The sequence below is a fragment of the Rhinolophus sinicus genome, linkage group LG04 (assembly GCF_036562045.2).
Source record: "Rhinolophus sinicus isolate RSC01 linkage group LG04, ASM3656204v1, whole genome shotgun sequence".
NCBI lineage: Eukaryota > Metazoa > Chordata > Mammalia > Chiroptera > Rhinolophidae > Rhinolophus > Rhinolophus sinicus.
The window spans coordinates 7,455,946-7,478,003 of NC_133754.1; the positions used below are offsets into that span (position 1 = coordinate 7,455,946).

The 22,058-nt window shown below is 40.9% G+C and overlaps 1 protein-coding gene across 3 annotated transcripts in view; it reads left to right on the forward strand.

Moving 5' to 3' along the window:
• The window catches only part of EPSTI1 (epithelial stromal interaction 1), a 72,866-nt gene that overhangs the window by 13,440 nt on the left and 37,368 nt on the right, over positions 1 to 22,058 (forward strand). For all 3 annotated transcript variants that reach the window (XR_012495438.1, XM_019749818.2, XM_019749815.2), the window contains exons 3-6: positions 1,240 to 1,323; positions 4,522 to 4,595; positions 5,240 to 5,323; positions 17,091 to 17,164. Coding sequence is in view for 2 of the 3 variants with exons in the window: in XM_019749818.2 (XP_019605377.2) it covers positions 1,240 to 1,323; positions 4,522 to 4,595; positions 5,240 to 5,323; positions 17,091 to 17,164 (316 nt within the window). In the remaining variant the exon portion in view is untranslated. The remainder of the gene's footprint in view (positions 1 to 1,239; positions 1,324 to 4,521; positions 4,596 to 5,239; positions 5,324 to 17,090; positions 17,165 to 22,058) is intronic.

A 22,058-nucleotide genomic window follows, 5' to 3' on the forward strand; every position in this document is an offset into this window, starting at 1 on the left:
CTGCGACTTTAAGTGAGGCAACGTATAATGAAACCAATTTTACCATAGGCTGATTGATATAAATCAGAACTAAGTCCCTGTCGTATCCCATCAACGTTATGATGACCCATTATCGGAGGACATGCTATACTTCTCCCACACTGTGCTCATTTTTGTGTTCCTTATAGCAAGTGGGTGTACAACATGTCTAATTGAAATATTACGGTAAAATAAATGCTGTCGTTTCAAGTTACGGCATTATGTACGTTAGAATTGCAAGGGGAACTAAAGATTTAGTTCACAAAGAAGTTATGAGGCTTGTTCAAATCAACTGAGGTTCTGTGCTCCCCTTTATTAGAATTTGGTGGGAAAATTAATTTCGTGACTAATGATGGACTAAGGGCACAAGGAAAGCAACTCTGTAAAGGGTCTCCACCAGACAGGTGCCCCCTGGTGGTAAAACTGGGTCAGTGCAGACTGTGATAAATAGGCAGAGTGGGCACTGCCAGCGGTTGACCAACAGAATACCAAAAATGTTTTGGCATCTCACACGCTTTTGGTTTAAATACTTAAGCCTCAATGTGATCTGCATTTTTAGAGGTGTTTCAGAAAGTTTTTGTTTTTCTCTAATAATGAAAAAATATAAATGGACATTTGGAACAAACAGGTCTCATGGAAGTACAAATCTAGTATCTCTGGCGCCCCCTGCTGTCACTCAGAGTGTATGCTTGGGGACTGAGCACCGCTGTCCCGAGTGCCAGGAACCAGAGCAGGTTGCCCGCCGGCAGTGCAGAAACATCACTCCCTATAGTTTCAGTAAGCTTGGGGGAACATTTGAAATAAAGACTATGGGCATCAGAATTATCTGGGGATATGTATTTACCTATGTGCAGAAAGTTCTTCTTGACACGAGTATTCCAGTTGTGTAAATATTCCCTATAGCAAACTCTTAAAATTAATTTGATAGAGGGTTTTAAGAATGCCAGAATGGGAAGAAAAACTACACGCCTTTATTTTCGTAGGAGTTCAGGTTGTTTTCCAGATTTGAACCTCCTGTGCAGACTCTTGGAGAAAAAGTGTCACGGGGTGAGCCTAGGGTGACTCGGGGGGGTTAGGGCTGAATGGTGTCTTCCTTTCCGGGGTCTCTCGTGCCCACATGTAGTTAAGTGCCCTCTGACAGTTGTTTCTTATGCTTTAAAGGGACCCTTTTCCTTTCTACGTTCTAATAATTGATGATTTTGTATTTCCCACGTGGCTCAGTTGCTGAGGAAGAGCTGGAGAACCTGAAGAAATGGAAGGAGCAGCAGAGAGCGAAGCCGGTGCACCTGGTACCCACACCGCTAGGTAAGCAGGCCAGCTGGCTCTCTGAACAGGGGAAGACGAGGCCACCCATGAGTCCCGTCAGCACCACGCCTCGGTCTGTCTTTGCATGTAGCTTATACATTGTTGGGTCACTGGGCTGCTATGCATTTAAAGTTGTAAACGCTTAACTACTCCAGTATATTTTTGTTTCTGATTTTCTGCAAGTAGCAAACATATGATGCCACAGTTATACAGGAATAAAGTGATGGCTTAATTGCCAAACAATTTAACGTCCCTTAGATGATCAACTGTGAAGAAAGCTTACCTGGGGCGCTGCATATGCTCTGTCATAGCACTAGTCAGGATGGGAGTAAATGCTGTCACAAGCATATGAATCACGGCACTTAAATACTAATGGGGGAAAAATAAATGGAGAGTTGATTTCAAAACTAAGATGGGAGTGAGCTGGGGACCCAGGGGTGGGTATAAAGAAAAACGTCACCTGTGTTTTCATCCTACAGATAGACCTTTGGGTCACTGGAGTACGTGCTGCCTGTGTGATGAATTGTCTGGGCTGCCTTTGCCTGGTGTTTGAATCATTCAACAGGGAGGCCACCTAATGAGAATCATTCAGTCCTTTGTTCCCTTCCCTTAACAGCAGCTAAGGACTTGAAGGGCTGGGTACACAGTTTCCATGGATTTAATACAAATATGTTAGTTAATACAAACACGTCTAGTATCAGGACTCGCTTACTGTCACAATAATTTTAGAGAGAGAGATTTCCAGCCTGTAGGTGAAAATAAGCTAATTTGGAAATCATTCATGAGTGAAAGTAATAGTATTGTCGCCGTCACCTCCCTGTATTTTATGAAAGGGGATTCTCTCAGGTGTCACTTTTATACTCAATAAACCAGATTGGAGGGGTACAACCAGGAAACAGCTTTTTCTGTCCTAACTGGCCCCCCCAAACCAACTCTGTGGGACAAGTTTTTCCCAAGAAATTAGTTCTGTTTGGTCTTTTCAAATAAGAAAGTTGTTCAGCCAATTTTAGGCATCAGACAGTGTCATTTCAGCAATTACTGTTCAGTCCTAGCTTCTGGTCAAAACTATTACTAAGGGAGATTAAAAGATCTTCCCTACTCTAGCCCAGGTTTATTTGGGAAGAAAGCTAGCGATGGAAACAGGGCATAGCTGAATTCTTCTCGATTGACTCCTCTGTTCCCAGATTCTGACCCCCAACCCCAGGGTCAAAGGGAGAAGGGGAGATAGGAGAGGTAGGGTCTATAGTGCCCCGATTCCGGTTTCTTCAAATCTAGGTATATGCTTACTGGGCATTCTCCCCACTGGGGCTCTTGGAGTTCTCACATGCCTCCTTGCCTGCCATTCCTCTTTCACCTGATTTCCCTGGTGATAGACTTTCCTGCTGGCATGCTTGGCTTCAGCATTGGCTCTGGTAGGTAGGCTCTCTTTGTAGGGTTCCATGGTTCCTCTAGGTGGCCCACATGGGTAGGTCCCTTTAAGACAGCTTTCAGTTGGCGTTCTCCAGACTGGGAATACAGGAAACACTGGTTCATCCTGTCTTCCCACAAACTCTGAAAACACAGGCCATTTGCCTTGCAGCTACCTCTTCTCGATGACCCATCTGAGTAGCCAACTGACAAGAGCCTTTAGGTTCTGACTTTTCTAGGCGTGGATCCACTAGGTCCCTCCCTCTCTTGGGGACGTAGATTGACATCGCCAAGTGATTTTCATTAAACCTCTCTTGTTCATCTTGATGTGAAGCTTCCTCCTTCCCCAAACACAGAGAAATGGACACAAAGACATCTTTCCTCTGATTTCTACCTCCCTTTGACTTATTCAACTTCTTTTATAGGCTGAAGGTTGTTGCTAGTTAAGGTTCCCCAAACTGGTTCAGTTATCCCCCTGAAGATCCTGCTTAGGGATCTTGCTTTGGAATTTGGAACAGTTGGTGCTTATCGTCTTGTGACCTTAGTTAAAAGTGAGCAGTCTCATTTTTGACATATGTAAGAATATCCAAAGAAATATGTGTGGGAAGAGGCTAAAAGGTAGAAAAGAAAATTCTAAAGTGTATTAAACTTTCAGATGATCTTTGAACAAAACCTGTAAATGCTTAGACTTTTGAGCTTCTCCATTTATTTTTATTCTCAACTCTTCCCCTATTCCTCTACCCCTTAAAATATTGGAATAGTGGAAGGAGATACTGAAAGGGGCTGTAACATTAGGTAAAAGCTTCAGTAGCCCTCCCTGTTTCTTTCCCATTCCACATCCCCACAACAGAGACTGAAGGGCTGAAACCAAATAAACTTTATATGTCTTTTGGGACCCAAGAGAAGTCCCAATGGTGCCTTTATCAGTACAATTATACAAACTATGGTGAATGCAAATTGTTTTAATGTATCTTCTGTGAGAGTGAATCTTTCAGAGAACTGACACTTTTAGTGACCAAAATACCAGAGAACTATTTCAAAGGGATCTTTATAATACACACACCAAGCTTGCATAAACACTGAGAAATCCCTGAACAGCAATTCTTAGATGATTGTCAAGCCGCATGGATTTCTGGCCCAAATTATTTTTGGTTTAAAAGAGAGCAGGCAAATAATCTAACATTCATATTTTTCTACTGACTACCTAAAGAATAATAAATAATGTAGACTGACAGTCAATTACTAACAAGAATATTCCCATTGTATTTTTGAAAACTGAGTTATAAAGACTACATATCTGTCTAGTGTCAAGAGTCCTGAGGGTTTCTTGAGGTTTGCCACTTGAATATAGATAGGGCAATAGAGGAAGAATGATTCCAGCAGCATTGATCATTATCTTTATTAGGTTAAGGAACAGTCAGTCATTAACCTAATAGAATTTCCAAGACAGGCACTATTTCTTATTATTTAGCATGGACCTTCAGGTATGATTTCAATCTAAATGAAAAGTTGAATTCCTACACGACTGAAAAACTGACGTAGGATTGTCCTGTTCTTTTAGGAATAGGGTCTTATCTTTCTGTCCAGCTCTGTTTCTCCTTTAAGTAATTACCATTCTTTAATGTCTTATGAAGAAAACTGGTTATAAAACGGGTTATATCCTTATTTCTAGAGGCATGAAAATGTTAAAGAAACTCATGGTGTAGACTTATCATGGATTAATTACTTTTTGATGGCTGACATTTCAGCTTAACATTCATGTTTCACCTCTGTGATGTTTTTTTGCCTTAGGTGGATGCCAATCAGAGACTCAAGTCAGGCAGAAACAGCAACTCCAACTGATGCAATCTAAATACCAGCAAAAGGTCAGAATCTGTCTCTTGGAGTTTAATTTTGGCAAGGAATTTGAGCACCAGCACTTTGTCGTAATCGGGAAATAAATATAGTAACTTAACCAAAAGCATAAAACTTTTAAACCAATTGCAAAAGGAAACTCGCAAAATCAAAGAAATCAGGAAGTGAGAAGTGAAGAGATAAATATCTAGAATTCTCATTCAAGTGATATATTAGGCAGCAGGACCCCTGATTAAGGGATTTTTTTTTTTCTAGTTTAAGTTAACTCGACCATGTTTGAATATTTTGGTTCCAACAACATGGATTTGTTTATCCTGTAACAGTCATGAAAGTATTACCAAGGGGAAAAAAAAAAAAGTTAAGATGCTTAGTGAGTTTTATAATCATGAAAAATTATCTGCCCATCTTTCTCCTCCCCAACCCAGAAGGTAGGGGGAAGGGGTAGAGACAGAGAGACAGAGACCAAGGAAGAAATACAAAGAGAAATTTCATGGGCAGGAGAAGTAACCTGACCGTTCTCTGTGATTTGAGTAGCTTGAAGGGCCAACATATAATCATGGCGACATACAGCACAAACAATACTGTAATTCGTGTTCCAGTTCCGACAGAAAAATAGTAACTGGTTTTTGTCCTCTGTAATCTTCATACAATTTAGCTAAAAAGAGAAGAAGCTGTAAGACTCAAGAAGGAGGCTGAAGAAGCTGAAATCCAAAAAATGAAGGCAATTCAGAGAGAGAAGGTAAGACGGTGGAGAGGATGATTAGGTGACATTCACTGAGAGCTTCCTACGTGCCAGGCTTTCTTCTAGACACGGTCCCTTGACAAACTTATTTAAGCCTCATAGTAACCCTGCAAAGTATATGTTATTCTTATTACCCAAGTTCTCAAATGAGGAAACAGAGGGTAGAGTGCTTGCTGAAGGACTCACAGCCGGTTAATGAAAGTAAGATTCGAATCCAGGCTGACCGGCCTCGGAGCCACAGTTCTTAGTTCCCACACTTTCTTGCCTCCCAGGCCAGGGATCAAAGCAGTTGCTGTATATTTGGCTACAGGGCAAAGCAGTTAGTGACAATGGCAATTAGTGTGCACCACCATATTTGTATCCAAATATTGACTTTCCCAGGGTGATGTGAGTTAGAACATGCTCTCTTACTGAGAAAAGAGAAAGCATGCATTTGCATTTCCACATTAGTGATATGATCTATTCTAAGCCTCCAAGTGATGTTTTTAGTTTTGATATTCATTCTGGGACTGGGGTGGGGGGGTTTCTCAAAATGCTCATCAGTTAGAGAAGAAGAAAGAACGCAGTGCTACTCTCCCCACCCACTCCGCCTACTGCCATTCCCCACAAAGTCCTAAGTTGCGGTTGGTTTTAAGTGTTGGAGGTTTAGGATCAAGGGGTGACTCATGATACTGACGACCAAGTATGACATGTGCTGCAGGCAGAAGTCATGAAAGCACAATTCCTATTCCTGCTGTCTGTCTGTCCGTCTGTCTGTCTCTGTCTCCCTCCTTCCTTCCTTTTTTCTTCTTTAAAGATTGAGTGTTGGCCAAGATTTAAACCTGGTTACCAAACAATAGATATTTTTATCAGTTAGAATTAATGAAGCCAAAAGCTGATGGCTTGTGGGATGCATGAGCTCTATGTGTCTTTTCTTCCCCGGGGGAGCTCTCTACCTGCTGTTGAGCAGACTGAGTCTTTCTTGGAAGGTGTCCTGCAGTGCTGTGTGACTTTGAGCAGGCCCCACCCCTCTCTGAACTATTCCTGTAAAATGAGTCTGTAAGCCCCACATCCTCTTCTCCCAAGGCCCAGGACTATCTGTAGATTTAGAGATGCCACATCTGTAGAGATGTAGGCTGTGGGGATGGAGACAAGATAAGTTATCCATGTGTAACTAACTGTACTGAAATGCAGGACGTAGAAGAAAAGAAGAGGAGGGATTTGTTTACAAAATTTGATTTAGCAATCCATTTCCGATTGATCAGCTATTACACATTATTGAACACATTTTCATTACAATAACTTTTTTTAAACCTGTCTTTCTCACGGTACTTCTCTATTCCCCACTGTCTTTTCATCCAACTCTCCACCTAGCACCCGCCGCCCCCCCCCCCGCCATTTTCTTCTTCAAAGGAAGGTTCACACTTTGGTCTTGTGGTTGTAGAGAAGTGTCCCCTTACATAGAAACATAGTTTGTTTGCACTGCAGGTGGAACTACGAAAATCATTAAATCATCACCAGGAACTGAATTAAGAGGCTTGCAGATCTGAAGAATGATTGTGTTGCAACCTCTTAAGCTAAAAGTCATCTGTTAGTTGTCATTTAATACCCACAATTGGCTGGCTTGTGGATCATTCATAGCTCATTTCTTCATGGATCAAATAACATACATGACTCAGAAATGTCAGTGGCCGAAACGGTTTCCTTTAACATTGAGTAAAACAGCATTTTTTCCTTTTCCAAGTGATACCATAACTCTGGCTGCATAGCAATCACTAACTATAGAAACGTTAGTTGGGTTGGCTTTTCTAACATGATAGCTGAAATGATTATTGGTATAAATTTGTCTGATGGTGAGAGATGGGGAGATAGAGCTGAGGTGTAGCTCCTTTCCCTTCAAACTGTGGCCCCTGAACCAGTGGCACTGGCATCATTTGATGCCAATTAGCATCACTTGTTGCAGAATCTCGAGCCCCACCGCAGACCACCTGACCCAGAGTGTGCATTTTAACAGGCGCCCCAGGTGACTGCTGTGCACATAAACGTTTGGGGAGCATTCATCTAAACGACCTTCCAAGAGAATGAGCAGCCTCCCCTGCTCCTTCCACAGAGTTGACTTTTCTGGCTAATCGGCCTGCACTGCCCCCCTGACTAGCTCTTCCTGTCGTCCGTAAATCTGAGGCTTCTCATACTAAATGCGAGCCTTTTCAGTAGCTTGTGTCAGATATAAGAAAAATGGACATTAACCATCGAGAAATGACATACTTCCCATTGCCACGGTGAAAGCAGCCAGGAGAAGCAGTAATGGCGGTGCTTATGGAGCGTTTAGTCTTTAAAATGCACAGCAAACACACACAGGGACACTGGCCTGCGAAGTACCGCCCTCCTCCCCAGGCAAACGGCTGCTGTCCAGGACTGTTATATTTTGACGATTTTTTTTAACTAGTTGACTTCATGTCAGTAGCTTGGAAATGACCATGTGGGAGTATTTTCACCATGGAAATCAGCAAAGGCTACAAATCGTCCTCCCTGCTCCTCCCTGCCAGAGCCGGTTGTTAAGTTTACCAGCACACAACTGCTTAGCCCTAAAGGAAGGAGGTCTTCCCTCACCCTCCTCTACCACCTTGTTCCAAAGCCAAGAGTCAGAGGGCTAAGGAGCGCACGGATGTTGTGAAGTGTCTGCCATTTGTGTGTCTGTCTGAACCTTATTGACTTAAAAATAGATTTAACCCATGTGGTAGGCAGAATAACGCCCTCGCCCCATCCCTCCACGTTCCAATCCCTGGAATCTAGGAATATGATATGTTACATGGCCAGGGAAGGGGGGATTAAGTTTGCAGGTGGAATTAAGATTGCTAATTGAATGACCTTAAAATAGGGAAAGTGTCCTGCATTATTCAGATGGGTCCAACAGAATCACAAGGGTCCTTAAATTGGAAGATGGAGAGCATGAAAAGATGGTAGCAGGAGGAAGGTTCAGCCTGCCATCACTGGCTTTGAAGATGAAGGAAGGAGCCATTGGCTAAGGAATGGGGAGGGCTCCAGGAGGTAGAAAAGGCAAGGAAACAGAGTCTCCCTTGAAGCCTCCAGAAGAAACCAGCCCTGCTGACAAGTGGATTGTAGCACAGGGAGACCCATTTCGGACTTCCGGCCTCCAGAACTACGGCTGTTAATACATTTGTGTTTTAAGCCACCGAGTTTGTGGTAATTTGGTACAGCAGCAACAGGAAGCGAATACAACATGTGTGGTTTTATAATGATGTATTAATGTCTCTTCCTGGAAATCTATACAGCAGAGAAAATATCTCTATAATATTTAGAACACCAGAGTGAAATAAAGTTGCTAAAAAAAAAAAAGTAAAACGGCAGCATACCAGATGCAAGTACTTTCTTTGCCACTGGATTTTACAGCATAAGTCGACACGTTTTCATACATCCTCACAGCACACCTTTCCCCGGAATTTAGTGCTGGGGGAGTGAACCTCCACCGTGCTTTCCCCTTATAATCACACTGATGAATTAAGCAATAATTTGGCTTTTTTCAAACTTTCATAATACCCACAAACTTAAAAAACGGAAATCTTCCAATTTCATGTCAAAGGCCTTGCCCACCTCCTGGATTCATTTTATTCTGCCTTTGATCTACAGTGCTATGTATATATAGTTTACAAATACTTTCATCTAATTCCCCCAGCCTCTTGGAGTATCCGAAACTTAGGGCAGGGAAACGGCTAGAGATCTGAGTGGCATCCAAAGCCTTTCCTTGCTCTTTCCAATAAGCAATCAAGTCATAAAGCTGATAAAGTTCTTTGGAGCACTGGTGGTCACGGTGTTTTATGCAGACACTGAGAAGCATTGTTCGTTTTTTTTAATGCTGTCAAGTGAAGTAGGAACTCACCAGTAGGAAATAAGATACGCATATTAGATGCACAGATGCATACACATACATATTTTTAAGGAATCACACTTGTTACTTATTTCTAGGAAACTGATAACCAGGGCTAAAAGTTTAAGAACAATTTTAGGGATAAAACTCAACATGGAGGAAATTATTTCAATATTGTTTTTATACACTAGGAAAAATGTCCCTTTCTGAAAACTTCCAAGGAACACTAGTATTTCCCAGAAATATGGTTCCTACATCGTGCCTTTCTTTGTGGATGTATCTGTGTGGGCATTAAGCCTCTGGTTTTTGAAATGCAATAGGATCCCATTAATTAATCCTGTAGTGATGGGGTTAATATTTCTGCAATGCAGATATGGTACTAAAAGGGTAAGCTGTTAGATTCTCTATGCTTTACTTTCCTTATCTGTGAAATGGATATAATAATATAATAATGGAACTAGCAGCCTTAAAGGATGTAATTTGTGCAAAGCCCTCAGTACATTGCCTGGCTAGCACTTAGTAAGCTCTCAATAAGGATACCCAAACCTAATTAATTATGCATGTAAAGAAGTGCCTTAACTCTGCTGTGTTTCCCTGAAAATAAGACCTAGCCAGACCATCAGCTCTAATGTGTCTTTTGGAGCAAAAATTAATATAAGATCGGGTCTTATTTTAATATGAGACCCAGTCTTATATAATATAATATATAATATATAATGTAATACCAGGTCTTATATTAATTTTTGCTCCAAAAGATGCATTAGAGCTGATGGTCTGAGTAGGTCTTATTTTCGGATAAACATGGTATTAGGTTTGTCATGCAGGGTGTCTTGCAGGGTCTCTGGTACCGCTCCCTGCATAAGAATGCAGGATATGGTGAGGCCAAAAAGGAACACCCATGGAGCCACAAATAGGGGAGTCATACTACTATAGTCTCTCGGGCAGCTGAGTTGGAGACACAGGAAGCAGGAGCCACACGACCTGCAACCTGCCGTGCACTTCTCTCTGCCAACCAATACCACTTGCTAGCTGCAATCCGCTGTGCTAACTGCAATCCATGCTTGCTAGCTCAGCCACCATCTCCTTGCTAGCTCCCATTTGCTGCTAGCCTAGCCACGGCAGTTATATTAGTGGCCAATGGCTCACTGGTTACAGCTGACGGCCAACTAGCCACAGCTGATGGCCATGCAATCACAGTTGATGGCCATTTACTACCTCAGCCAGCACCTTTCTATGTGAGGCCAAGAGCCTGGAAACTGCACCCCTGGCTCTGTCCCCACAAGGTTGGTGTAAAAGTAATTGTGGTTTGGAAGGCGAATAATTGCAAGAACCGCAAATACTTTTGCACCAACCTAATAATAATCAACCTCTTGTGTGGAAGGCAGAGAGGGGGATTATTCGTATTTTACACACAGATTAATTTTTTCATTTCCACCAAACCACCATGAATCAGGTTGCTGGAGAGGAAAAAAAAGCACACACTGCTTTTTTTTGCCACACGGCATGTCTGGGCTTCTCAGTTGGGTCTTTACAATGCCTAATGGCTGGCATTTTTCCTTAGCAGTCTAGGCCCATCTCTAATTACCAAGGTCTTCCTCCTTTTCTTTCATTTTCACCTATCTCATCTCTCACATTCTAGGAAGTAAAGGCCCTCAGGCCATAAGTACCTTTATTTGTCTGTTTCCTTACTCTTCCTTTGCTGTTTCTACCCTTGTCTGTCTCAGGAATAAGAAAGTGCTTTTCCTTATTGCTGTTATATGATGAATGCTGCCACCTGTGCTTACCATCTCATCTGCCCTTTGGTTTTAGGAACCTTGCTGCTCTGTTAGTTAATCCCCCTTTTCTCCCATCACTTTCTTGTTTTTGATTTTTTTGCAATCTCGGGATATAATTATACCCAAGTCTCTCATCTTAAAAACAAAGGTCTCTCTCTATTCTGGTTTGCTTTTGCCTCCTCCATCCCAAGCTTCGTGGATCAACTTCTCAAAGCCTCTCTACCATATGTGGCTGCGCACGTCAGTTTGTGGACTGACTCAGCACCTGAACCACAGAATCTCTGTTTTAGAAAATGTTCCCCAGGTGATGCGGAGCTCAGCTGGCGTAGGAATTTGGCTCTTGTGAGTCCTTACCCTGTGAGTCTTTCTCGGTGGGTTGAGTTTGCCTTCTGTCACTAGTACGTCACTGGTATTGATTAGCCAAGATCACCAGTGGTGCTCTTCATTGAAAAATCCAAGGGAGACTCTTTAATTCCTAACTTATTTAAACTCTTTGTAATATCATAACCATCAAGTACTCTGCCATTTATTTTTTTATTTTTCAGTGATAGTTGACATTCAGTATTGTTAGTTTCAGGTGTATAGCATAATGGTTAGACATTTATACAACTTCTAAAGTTGTCCCTCAATAAGTCGAGTATCCACCTGGCCCCACACATAGTTACTACAATATTATTGACTCTGTTCCTATGCTGTTCTTTACATCCCCTTGACTATTCTGTGACTGCCAATTTGTACCGAAACCTTTCTCCTTTTTCACCCAGACTCTAAATCCCCTCTCATCTGGCAACCATCAGTTTGTTCTCTGTATCTGTGATATCTATGAGTTTGTTTTCTGTTTTGTTTGTTCATTTATTTTGTCCTTTAGATTCCACATATAAGTAAAATCATACGGTATTTGTCTTTCCCTGTCTGACTTATTTCACTAAGGATAACACCCTCTACATCCATCCATGTTGTCACAAATAGTAAGATTACATTCTTTTTCATGGCTGAATAATATTCCATTATATATATATATCACCTCATCCTTATCCAGTCATCTATTGATGGGCACTTAGGTTGCTTCCATATCTTGGCTGTTGTAAATAACGCTGCAGTGAACATAGGGATGCACATATCTTCTTGAATTAGTGTTTTGGATTTCTTTGGATAAATACTCAGAAATGGAATTGCTAGGTCATAAGGCGGTTCTATTTTTAATTTTTTGAGGAACCTCCATACTGTTTTCTATAGTGGCTGCACTAATTTACAATCCCACCAACCTTGTGTGAGAGTTCCCTTTTCTCCACATCCTCACCATTTGTTGCTTGTTGATTTATTAATGATAGCCATTCTGATGGGTGTTGTGGGGACAGAGCCAGGAGTCCAGTTTCCAGGCTCCTGGCCTCACATGGAAAGGTGCTGGCTCAGGTAGTAAATGGCCATCAACTGTGATTGGATGGCCATCAGCTGTGGCTAGTTGGCCGTCAGCTGTGACCAGTGAGCCATTGGCCAATAATATAACTGCCATGGCTACACTAGCAGAAAATGGGGGCTAGCAAGAAGATGGTGGCTGAGTTAGCAAGCGGTGGAGTGTGGATTGTGGATTGCAGAGAGGCGGATTGCAGCTAGCAAGTGGGGAGTCAGTTGGTTCGCAGAAAAGCAGACAGCAGGTCGCACGTCATGTGAATCCAGCCTCCAGTGAGACTATAGTGGTATGACTCCCCTACCTATGGCTCCTTGGGTGTTCCTTTTTGGCCTCACCATGTCCTGCATTCTTATGTGGGGAGTGGGACCAGAGACTCCGCCTGACACCCTGCATGACAGGTGTGAGGTGATATCTCATTGTGGTTTTTATTTGCATTTCTCTGATGATTAGTGATGTTGAGCATCTTCTTATGTCTGTTAGCCATCTGTATGTCCCCTTTGGAGAGAGATCTATTCAGGTCCTCTGCCCATTTTTTAATTGGATTTTTGAGTTTTTTGGTGTTAAGTTGTATGAGTTGTTTATATTTTTTGGAGATTAACCCCTTATTGGATTTATCATTGGTGAATATCTTTGCCCATTCAAAGGTTGTCTTTTTGTTTTCTTGATGGCTTTTTTGCTGTGCAAGAACTTTTTAGTGCGATGTAGTCCCATTTGTTTATTTTTTCTTTTGTCTTCCTTGCTCAGGGAGACATATCCAAAAGTATATATATTACTAAGAGTGCTATCAAAGAGTTTACTTCCTGTATTTACTTCTAGGAGTTCTATGGTTCTAGGTCTTACATTTAAGTCTTTCATCCATTTTGAGTTTATTCTTGTACATGGTGTAAGAAAGCCGTCTAGTTTCATTTTTTGCATGTATCTGTCCAGTTTCCCCACCGTTTATTGAAGGGACTGTCTTTACCTCATTGTATATCATTGCTTCCTTTGTCGTAGATGAATTGACCATATAGGTGTGAGTTTATTTCTGGGTTCTCCATTCTGTTCCATTGATCTATGTCTCTATTGATATGCCAGTACCATGCTGTTTTGATTATTATAGCCTTGTAGTATAATTTCATATGAGGTAACGTGATACCTTCAGTTTTGTTCTTTCTCTGGCTAGTCGGGGTCTTTTGTAGTTCCATATAAATTTTAGAGTTATTTGTTCTAGTTCTGTGAAAAAAATGCCGTTGGTATTTTGATAGGGATTGCATCGAATCTATAGATTGCCTTGGGTAGTAGGGACATTTTAACAATGTTGAGTCTTCCTGTCCATGAGCACAGTGTATGCTACCATTTATTTGTATCTTCTTCAGTTTCTTTCTTCAATGCCTTATAATTTTCCAGTCAAGTACTCTGCCCTTTAAATTCCACCCCTCTGTTTCATTGGGTCCCATCCCTGGTCTTTTCTAATAACGCTGTGCCTATGCCACCCTATCCTTGAAAGGTCCCATATTTCCACATTTAAGGATTTAGTTATTGCTTGTGCTGGTGATTTCTGAAATCCGTATCTCCAGACTAGGCCATATGCTTGAATTCCAGGACAATGTATTTTATTGTATGCTTGATGTTTCTCTCTATGTGTTCTGCATGTATATCTCAAACCCAATAGGTTCAAATCTGAACTCATATATTCCTTCTGATGCTCTTACATGAGACTCATCCTGTGCTCTTGCTTCTTTTCTTACTCAACCCACATCAACATAGTCATACCTCCTATTACTTCATTTTTCCCCTCCTGTTAGATCTGTGCCCTGCATGTTTCTAGAGTTTGTCCTTTCTTCTCTGTCCTGCTGCTTTAATTTGGGAGTCATAATTTATTGCCTGGATTACTGTGAGAATCACTCATTGGTTTTGATATTTGTATATTTGTGGTTCATCCTCCGTGATGTTTTCAGAATGAGCTGCCTACTATCCTGCTTAAAATAACATAGTGGCTCACCATGGCCACTAATGAAGTCCAACCTCCTTTACTTGGCGTATACATTCCTTTATAATTGCCCCTTTGTACTTTGTCAACCTTACCTTCCACCCGTCTCAGTACAAACACCTTTCAATGGATCCAGGAGCTTCCTGTGGCTCCCTGAACTGACATATTCTCTTGTGCCTTTGTTCATTGAAAATATTGTGAGCTGTGGGAATGCCCTTTCCCCGTCCTGGGCCACTGCTAGCCTATTATTACCTTTGTGTGAGTTAGAAATGATTCTCCATCCATGCAGTCGGTTCTGAAGGTGCTCAGATTGGTGATTGATTGTACCTTTGTGAGAAATAGGAAAGGGACGCCTCTGCTGTGCTGAAGCTCCCATTGCTGGGATGCAAGGCTTGATGAGCTGAACACTGGCTGTTTCTGCCTTTCCAGACCCCTCTGCTCGGCCCCCGGGGGCAGTGAGCAGTAGCCCTACTCCCGTCATCCCATCTCCCCCTGGAAAACTCTTGCTTGTTTATGATTGGTCTCTATCTAGAATTTCTACCTCTCATTAGACCCACGGTTCTCATCCTCCTTTTTGATCGTCAGTCCCTTGGGGACTCTGAAGAAAGTTGTGAGCCCACTGTGTAAAAATGAGCATATGCCTAACACACAGCTTATCCATGAACCTGAGTCTAGAAAGCACATTCTGAGGATCGTTCAACTACTTGGCTCCCGTGCCCAGGATGGGGTCCTCCACTCAGTAGGCTCTGAATGAATGTTTGCGGCACTGTTGAGAGCATTTCCAGACTACCAACTTCTGTGCTTTTTCTGTGTTTGTATTACATTATCTGCAAACCTCTGTCTTCTAACATACGTACTGCCATCATTGCTTTCTTGCCTATGTCCCCTGCTAGCTTCTGAAATTTTCCAGAGTAGGCACTGCTCTGTTCACAGCTGTATTCCCAGCATCTAATATTGTACAAGAATATCATAGGCATTTGAGAAATGTTTGTTGAGATTCAGTGATATTAAACAATTTAAGGTCACTCAGGCAGTGATAATGGACTTAAGGGTGATTGAATAATGGTTTCTTCTGGATCACATGATCTTAGGCATTCTACGTTCTGCATTTGTACATATATGTGTAAGTATATTTGGGTGACTCCATAACTGATTGTTAAATGGAAAGAAATAAACAGTCTGACCAGGTCCAAGTATTTGGGTACCTAGGTGTTGCATATAATTTCTTAAATACGCCAGTATTTTGCAAAATACATCTCCATCAACTTCTGAGTGATAAACAGACCTTTGATGGGTAGAATTTCGTTGTTATTTTTGTGAGATGAATTCAATGATAATCTATTAGTGACAAGATTAAAATCATTTTTTTAAATTTCTGACCTTGCTAAAGGAACCCAGTCTTGGTCTCTCGTTGCTTGTGCATTTTTTTTCCCCCTCACTATTTTCTAAGTAGCATTCCTACTACTGGTTTAATCAGTATCTCCCTTGCTTACTTGCTGTTTTTTACCTTTTTTTCCCCCTCTGCAATGGAGGGAGCTCATCACAATTGAGCACTGTTGGTTTCATGAGGCAGGATTCTTTCTAGATTGGGATCATATTTACTCGGTTTTATAATTCTCTGTTAGTTTGCTTCCCAGAACTGTGTTTCATTGATGATCTAGTTGCTTTATATTATGATTGATTCATGCTGACTGTAGTAAATTTTCTTTGTTTTTTTCTGAAACTGAAGTCATCCACTTTATCTTTCAAAATGGGACCAATAAATAGTTCTGAATGAAAATTTCCATGGAAATGAACAATATGAATAATTTCTTCCCTTCTTTGAAAGATGGAGGTAAACTTACATCAGGGTTTGGAAGTGATGATTTCCATTAGTCTTCCTGTTGGTCAAATCCAGTTTTTTGTTTTTTGGAAAAAAAAAAAAAATTATTAAAGCAAATTCAGCTGCTCACGTCTCCCTCGATTCATTTAAAACTTCAAGTCTCTCCTGTGTTGTAGAACTTGTTTCAACTCCCCATTACATTTGTGGTCTAGGAAATTTTTTTGTTTTTCACAGGCGAGTTAAAAAAAAAAAAGACAACTGTCATATTGAACAAAAAGCAAGTATTCCTGGGTTATTAAAGTTGGATTAAAATATGCCAGAGCCATGGTGACAGTAACATCAAATGTGAAGTCTTTTGTCCCTAGACACTCCAAACAACTAATTAAAAAAAATGGGAGAACTCTTTTCTGTTCAAGTGGATGGCTTTTTTATGACATTTGCTGCTCAGTCTCTCCACAGAGTTAAGTGTCTGGTTCTAAGTCAGAAGGGAGTTGGGTTGGCTTATTAAAAATCTTTCCCTGAATGCTTTAGTGGAATGTGAGTGTATATATAAATTCCATATGAACTATTTAACCATTTATTATAATTTTCATTCAACATATTTGTGGAAATTTCATATTTCTCTTAGAACATTTTGAAAACACTGCTTAAAATATAAATGTTGCTGTGTTTGTACTAAGGAATCAAAATGTGGAGTACTGATTGTGCCAATTGAACTGTAAAAGGGGAGCCATGAGAGAACTTGGGGCTCCTGGCTTTCAGTGTAGTGTCCCCGGGCTGTAAGGGGGCCACCATCTTGGAAGCCTTGATAGGTTCCATTGACACCACTTAAGCCAAAGGATTTTGGACCTTGGGTAACTTTAACAGCATGATTCTGTTTAAGCTTCCCTAGTAGATTACATTTTGATATTTGCAATTTCAGAGCAATAAACTCGAGGAGAAAAAAAGACTTCAAGAAAACCTCAGAAGACAAGCATTTAGAGAGCATCAGCAACTGTGAGTTTTTATGTTTTCAGAGCGTTGTCCCTTCGTAGGCATATTATTCATTCAGCTTTTAAATTCTAGGTGATGGTGACTTTTCAAAACCTCTGGTATTGGACTATTGACTGTTACATTAATTATGTAATTGGACTCTGTCGTTATGGAAGTGAGGTTCTAAGGTCAGAGACATCTACACTCACCAACGCGTTCTTTAGTTGTCAATTGATTAGAAATAATACTGTTAAATTTGAAGACTTCCTTGTTATAAATAACTGGGAGAGCTTGATTCTTCAGTGGGTCACGCTGCTTCTGATTGCGTTGACTGCCAGAACACTGACATAGGAAGAAGGCGTTTGAAAAGAAGAACCCAAGCGGAACCTACACTAACTAGGGATTTATCTGATGGACTGACGGCCATTATACATGGGTATTTTTGTAGACAAGAACAAGAAGTCATTTAGTAATTATTAGCAAAAGTCCCAACTGGTCGTCTAACACCGAGGTACTTTTTCCAGTGTGATTTGTGAATAACAGCAGCTAATATATGTTGGGCAGCTACTGTGTGCTTTATGATGTAGAGAATCTACTCTGTTATACGGTCTTTAAAGATAAGCTCGTGTCCTAACTCTAAGTAGCTAGGTTACCTGTACACTGCTTAGAAGAATAGACAAAACCAAAGAGACATATTTCTAGCCCTAGGTTAATTCCAAATGTGGTAGCGTTAGAACCAAGCAGATCTGGGTTCAAAGTCGTTACTCCATTTCACAGATGTGACCTTGGACAAACTACTAAAGCTCTTTGAACTTCGGTTTTTATTTTTAAATAGGGATGACAATCTTCCCCTATAGGCTAGTTGTAAGAATTAAATAAAATATCTTCTGTAAATGGCATAAAGGTGCCTGAATATTATAAGGACCTGACATGAAAGTTCCTACAGAGGTCCTTGTTGAATGGTATCAGATAACTTTTGTTTTGTAGACACTGTATGGAGATTTCTGGCCCACAAGATGAGTCACTGACCTCCCACTCTTAGATGGAGTGTTCTTTGATTGCCTCCTCTTTCCTCTTTTCATTGTTGCACCTCATTTGCAGAATTTAAGATTATTCTGATTTTGGAGAGAGTATATGTGATACCCTAAAGCATATTCCTTCTTTAAGTATAGTGTGTTCTGGTTTTCTCATTCCACTGACATTATCACACCTCTATCGTAAGCAGCTCATCCTTGCTTTAAGACTCAAGTAGGAATTGGCAAAGAAGTTTCTCTCGGCTTCACTTTGTCCCTTAGCAAGTTAGGTACTTGGCCTCTGCCACCCAGGCCAGAAAATGGGTGGGAATTAAATGGGGTTGGGTGGGAGGGCTAATGAGAGACATTATCTTCTTTAAGTTAAAATAAGCATTATCTGTGTTTGAGTCATAGGCTCCATAGCCTGTCTTTCCCCCACTGTTCTTCTAAGGCTGGGATGGGGAGTGAGGGAGCTGGTGGGAAGCTAAACACCTGGAGAAAGTTTCTGTCTTAGAGAGAGAGATAGCAGGAGGGCAGAAGTAGTTTAAGGCTGTTAATATATTATTGCCCCTCCCCTATTCATGGGTAGAGAAGGATGAGAGTTTATTTCTAGGCTAACCAGAGAAGCTGAAAGAGAGAAGCAGATGCCATGGGGGCAATTGTAGCCTAGAGATACAGTAAGAATAAATGTGTTTATCCTGTGGCATCTTAATTTTACACTGGAAGAAGGGAGGACTTGCTTACCAATGAGGGGTCTTCGGTACAGGACTGGGAAGTTCCGTGAGTCCATTTTCTGGAGAGTTTTAAATGTGTTAAGGTGAAGGATGAGAGACCCTTGGAGGTTTAAAGGACATGAGAGGTCTTTCACCTCCTTGAGTTTCTGTTTTATTAAATGCTAGAGATCAAGCATCCTTTTTCTGTGAAGGAAAAAGAAGCTTTACCCTCAGCCACCTCGCACACCATCAGTGGAGCTGAATTCAATTACATGCACATTTCACTCTTGGTCTTTCTTCTTCTTATCGTGAAAGTCCCAGTTAACCAGGAGAGAGAGAAGTTGGCTGAAAATGAGAAGTATCTCAAATTGATTTTTAAAGCCTATTGAGAAACACAAGAAGTATATATGTGAGTTTTTTCAAAGAGTATATTTTGAACTACTTTTGAAATTAAAAGGCCAATAGCTCATGAAATGAATGACCATTATATAGCTAGAAATATGAAAGGGGTTTCTTAGAAAAGATGGACCCTCTGTATAATAGGCCTTTATCATACCTCCTTAGAGTCAGTTTATGGTGGAAAATTTGTCTAGGAGAGCTTTTAGAATTTTAATAGCACAAAGATTTCACCAGACCAAGTACGCTGTTCCCCATCTCCTGCCCCCCCCACACACAAAAATTAGATTCTCCTGCAGCTGTCAAACCAAGAAACACAAAATAGAAACACAACTAAGAAATTCTTTCAAACTAGTCAATACCTCACGTCCTTGCCGGATGCGCATGCCATAACATGTGGTTCAAATAGCAGACCAGGAACAGTGTTTTGTTCTGGAGAGAAGGGTAACCACCGACTTGAACAGACTGTAAATCCGAGTTGCTAGAGAAAAAACTCAGGATGGCATCCCAGGGCACCACCACGAGAATCGTAATGTGCTCTTTCTTAACACCTCATTCCTGACTTCGTTCATTTGCTTCTGATTATTTTTAGTGTTGTCAATTATTTAGCTAACAGGCAGAAAACTAGGCTTTTATTGACATCCAGAGGGACTCTCCTGAGTGTAATAACAGAGGCAGTTTATTGAATGCCTGTGAGGTTGCTTCCTAATTGTACGCATTAATCTACCCGGGCAAGCTGGCTGCAAATACCCCAGCAGATTGTGCATGCAGATGGAGCACACAGGATGGTGTTTGTGAAAGGACCTCTGGAATGTACTTCTGGAGTATTGTCTTTTCCTTAAAATATCCAATACTGTTACTCTTTCAATTGGTGGCTGAGAGCAGACCTGATAAATGGGGCATTAAGTCTGTTTCTCTAGCTGGGGACAGATTCAAATTTCACAATTTAGAGTTAGTTTTAGGATTATTGAGCATAAAAGCAAAGGGTAGAAGTAGACCTCTAACCTCGGTGTAGTTTTCAGTATTATTTTTACTCTCTGTAATTATTTACTACTTACAGAACGGCAAATGTGATACTTTTTAGGATGGCCTTTTCTTGGAATCAATATTATTGGTAGATTTGAAGATTTGAAGTAACAGTTAACAAGTCTTTTGTGGGTTTTTTAAAAATATGTCAAAGAGAAGATATGATTTATGTTATTTAAAACATTGAGTAAAATCTCAGCATTTAAAATTTTAAATGGTAGTTTATTTTGAGGCTTATAATCTCTTTCTAATCATGCTTTTTGGTTGGATGTAGAGATAGGTTTAACTTTTGAACCTATTTAACCAGTGGTGGGGGGTGGGGTGGGATGTGTGTGTGGGGACAATCAGATGCACTTTGTGTGTGGGTGTTAAGAAAAATAATGTTCTCTTAAGGATTTGCTGGAGATCAGAAATGGGTATCTTTTAAACATTAAAATGTGAATTCATATCTAATAACCATTTATATTTGCAGAATTTTAAAAAACTATAAAGTGCTTGGCTCTTGTAAATTAAATAACCTAAGTAATAATAAGCGGCTGTATATTTGAGAACCTGTGGCCTGTCAGGAGGATTATGCATGCTATGTACATTTTTTCACTGAATTTTCACATCATGCCTGTCAGGGCTGTATCATCCTTATTTTACAGGTGTGGGGTGGAGTAATTTAAATTGCCTAAGTCACAGAGACAATAAACGATGCAGCCAAATCTTGGTTAGAGATTTGAAGGGTTAGGGACAATAGGTAATTTAGAAACATGATGTACTTAGAAGGTCAGGAAGTTCTGCCTGGGATGGGATGGTAAGTGCTGCAGTGACATGAGGGACCTGTGGCAAAGGCTATTGGGTAGAGCAGTTCAGAGAGAAACACTTGGGCAAAGACGACTCCTGTTTCTTCCCACCAAGATCTAAGTTTTGTGTAGCAAAAGGAAAACGTCTGCTTTCTCTGATTTTCATCATACAGGAATGACATCCCCTTCCAGGTCCAACGCTGGCTTAGGACCACGATTCAAGTTACTTGTAGGATGCATGGACTTTTGTGACCTTCCCTGGCTGTACTCTACTCCTAGGCGGAGTTTCCAATGTATCTAGCAGAGAAGACGCTCAGTTCTTCAAACCCCACTTTGAAAAGCTCTCGGAACCCAGCTCATTTCAAAATAGGGCCTTCCCGTTCCTAGACTGTCAAGCGCCATCTCATGCTCGGCCTGTCAATTGTAATGTCGCGAAGTTTCCTGCGTTTCTGCCATGCATCTCTTTTATTTCCGTTTGAGTAATAGCATGATTAGTTCCTAGGAGGCACATCTCCATCTATTTTCGTTTCTTAGAGCTGAGGATCTAGACAGGTCTGCTGAATATGCATACCTAGCCCTCAAGTTTGCCTTCTAATATGCTCACAGAACTTCTAATGCCCTTCACGGGAGCTTCCAAAAGACACTTAAGGTCTAAATTGATCCCTTATCCATATGGTCGGCTTAAATCCAGCTTCACATTTTATAATTCAGGGAAGGTGAATCGAAAGTCATCCTAGTCATAACTTTCTATCTTATGCTAATGAAGTGAACTTACAGACGCAAAAATCCCCTGTCTATTTTGTTCAGAGAAATCTGATCTGAGAGAGTCTCTGCCTACTGAATCTTAAATCATGTTGATGGTTAAGACCGTATCAAAATTTTCACCCATAACTACCATCTCAAAACACCTGTTATGTTATTTTTCCCCAAGTTTGATTCACTTGCTCTGGTACAGACCCAGACAAGGCAGATGGTTCACTCT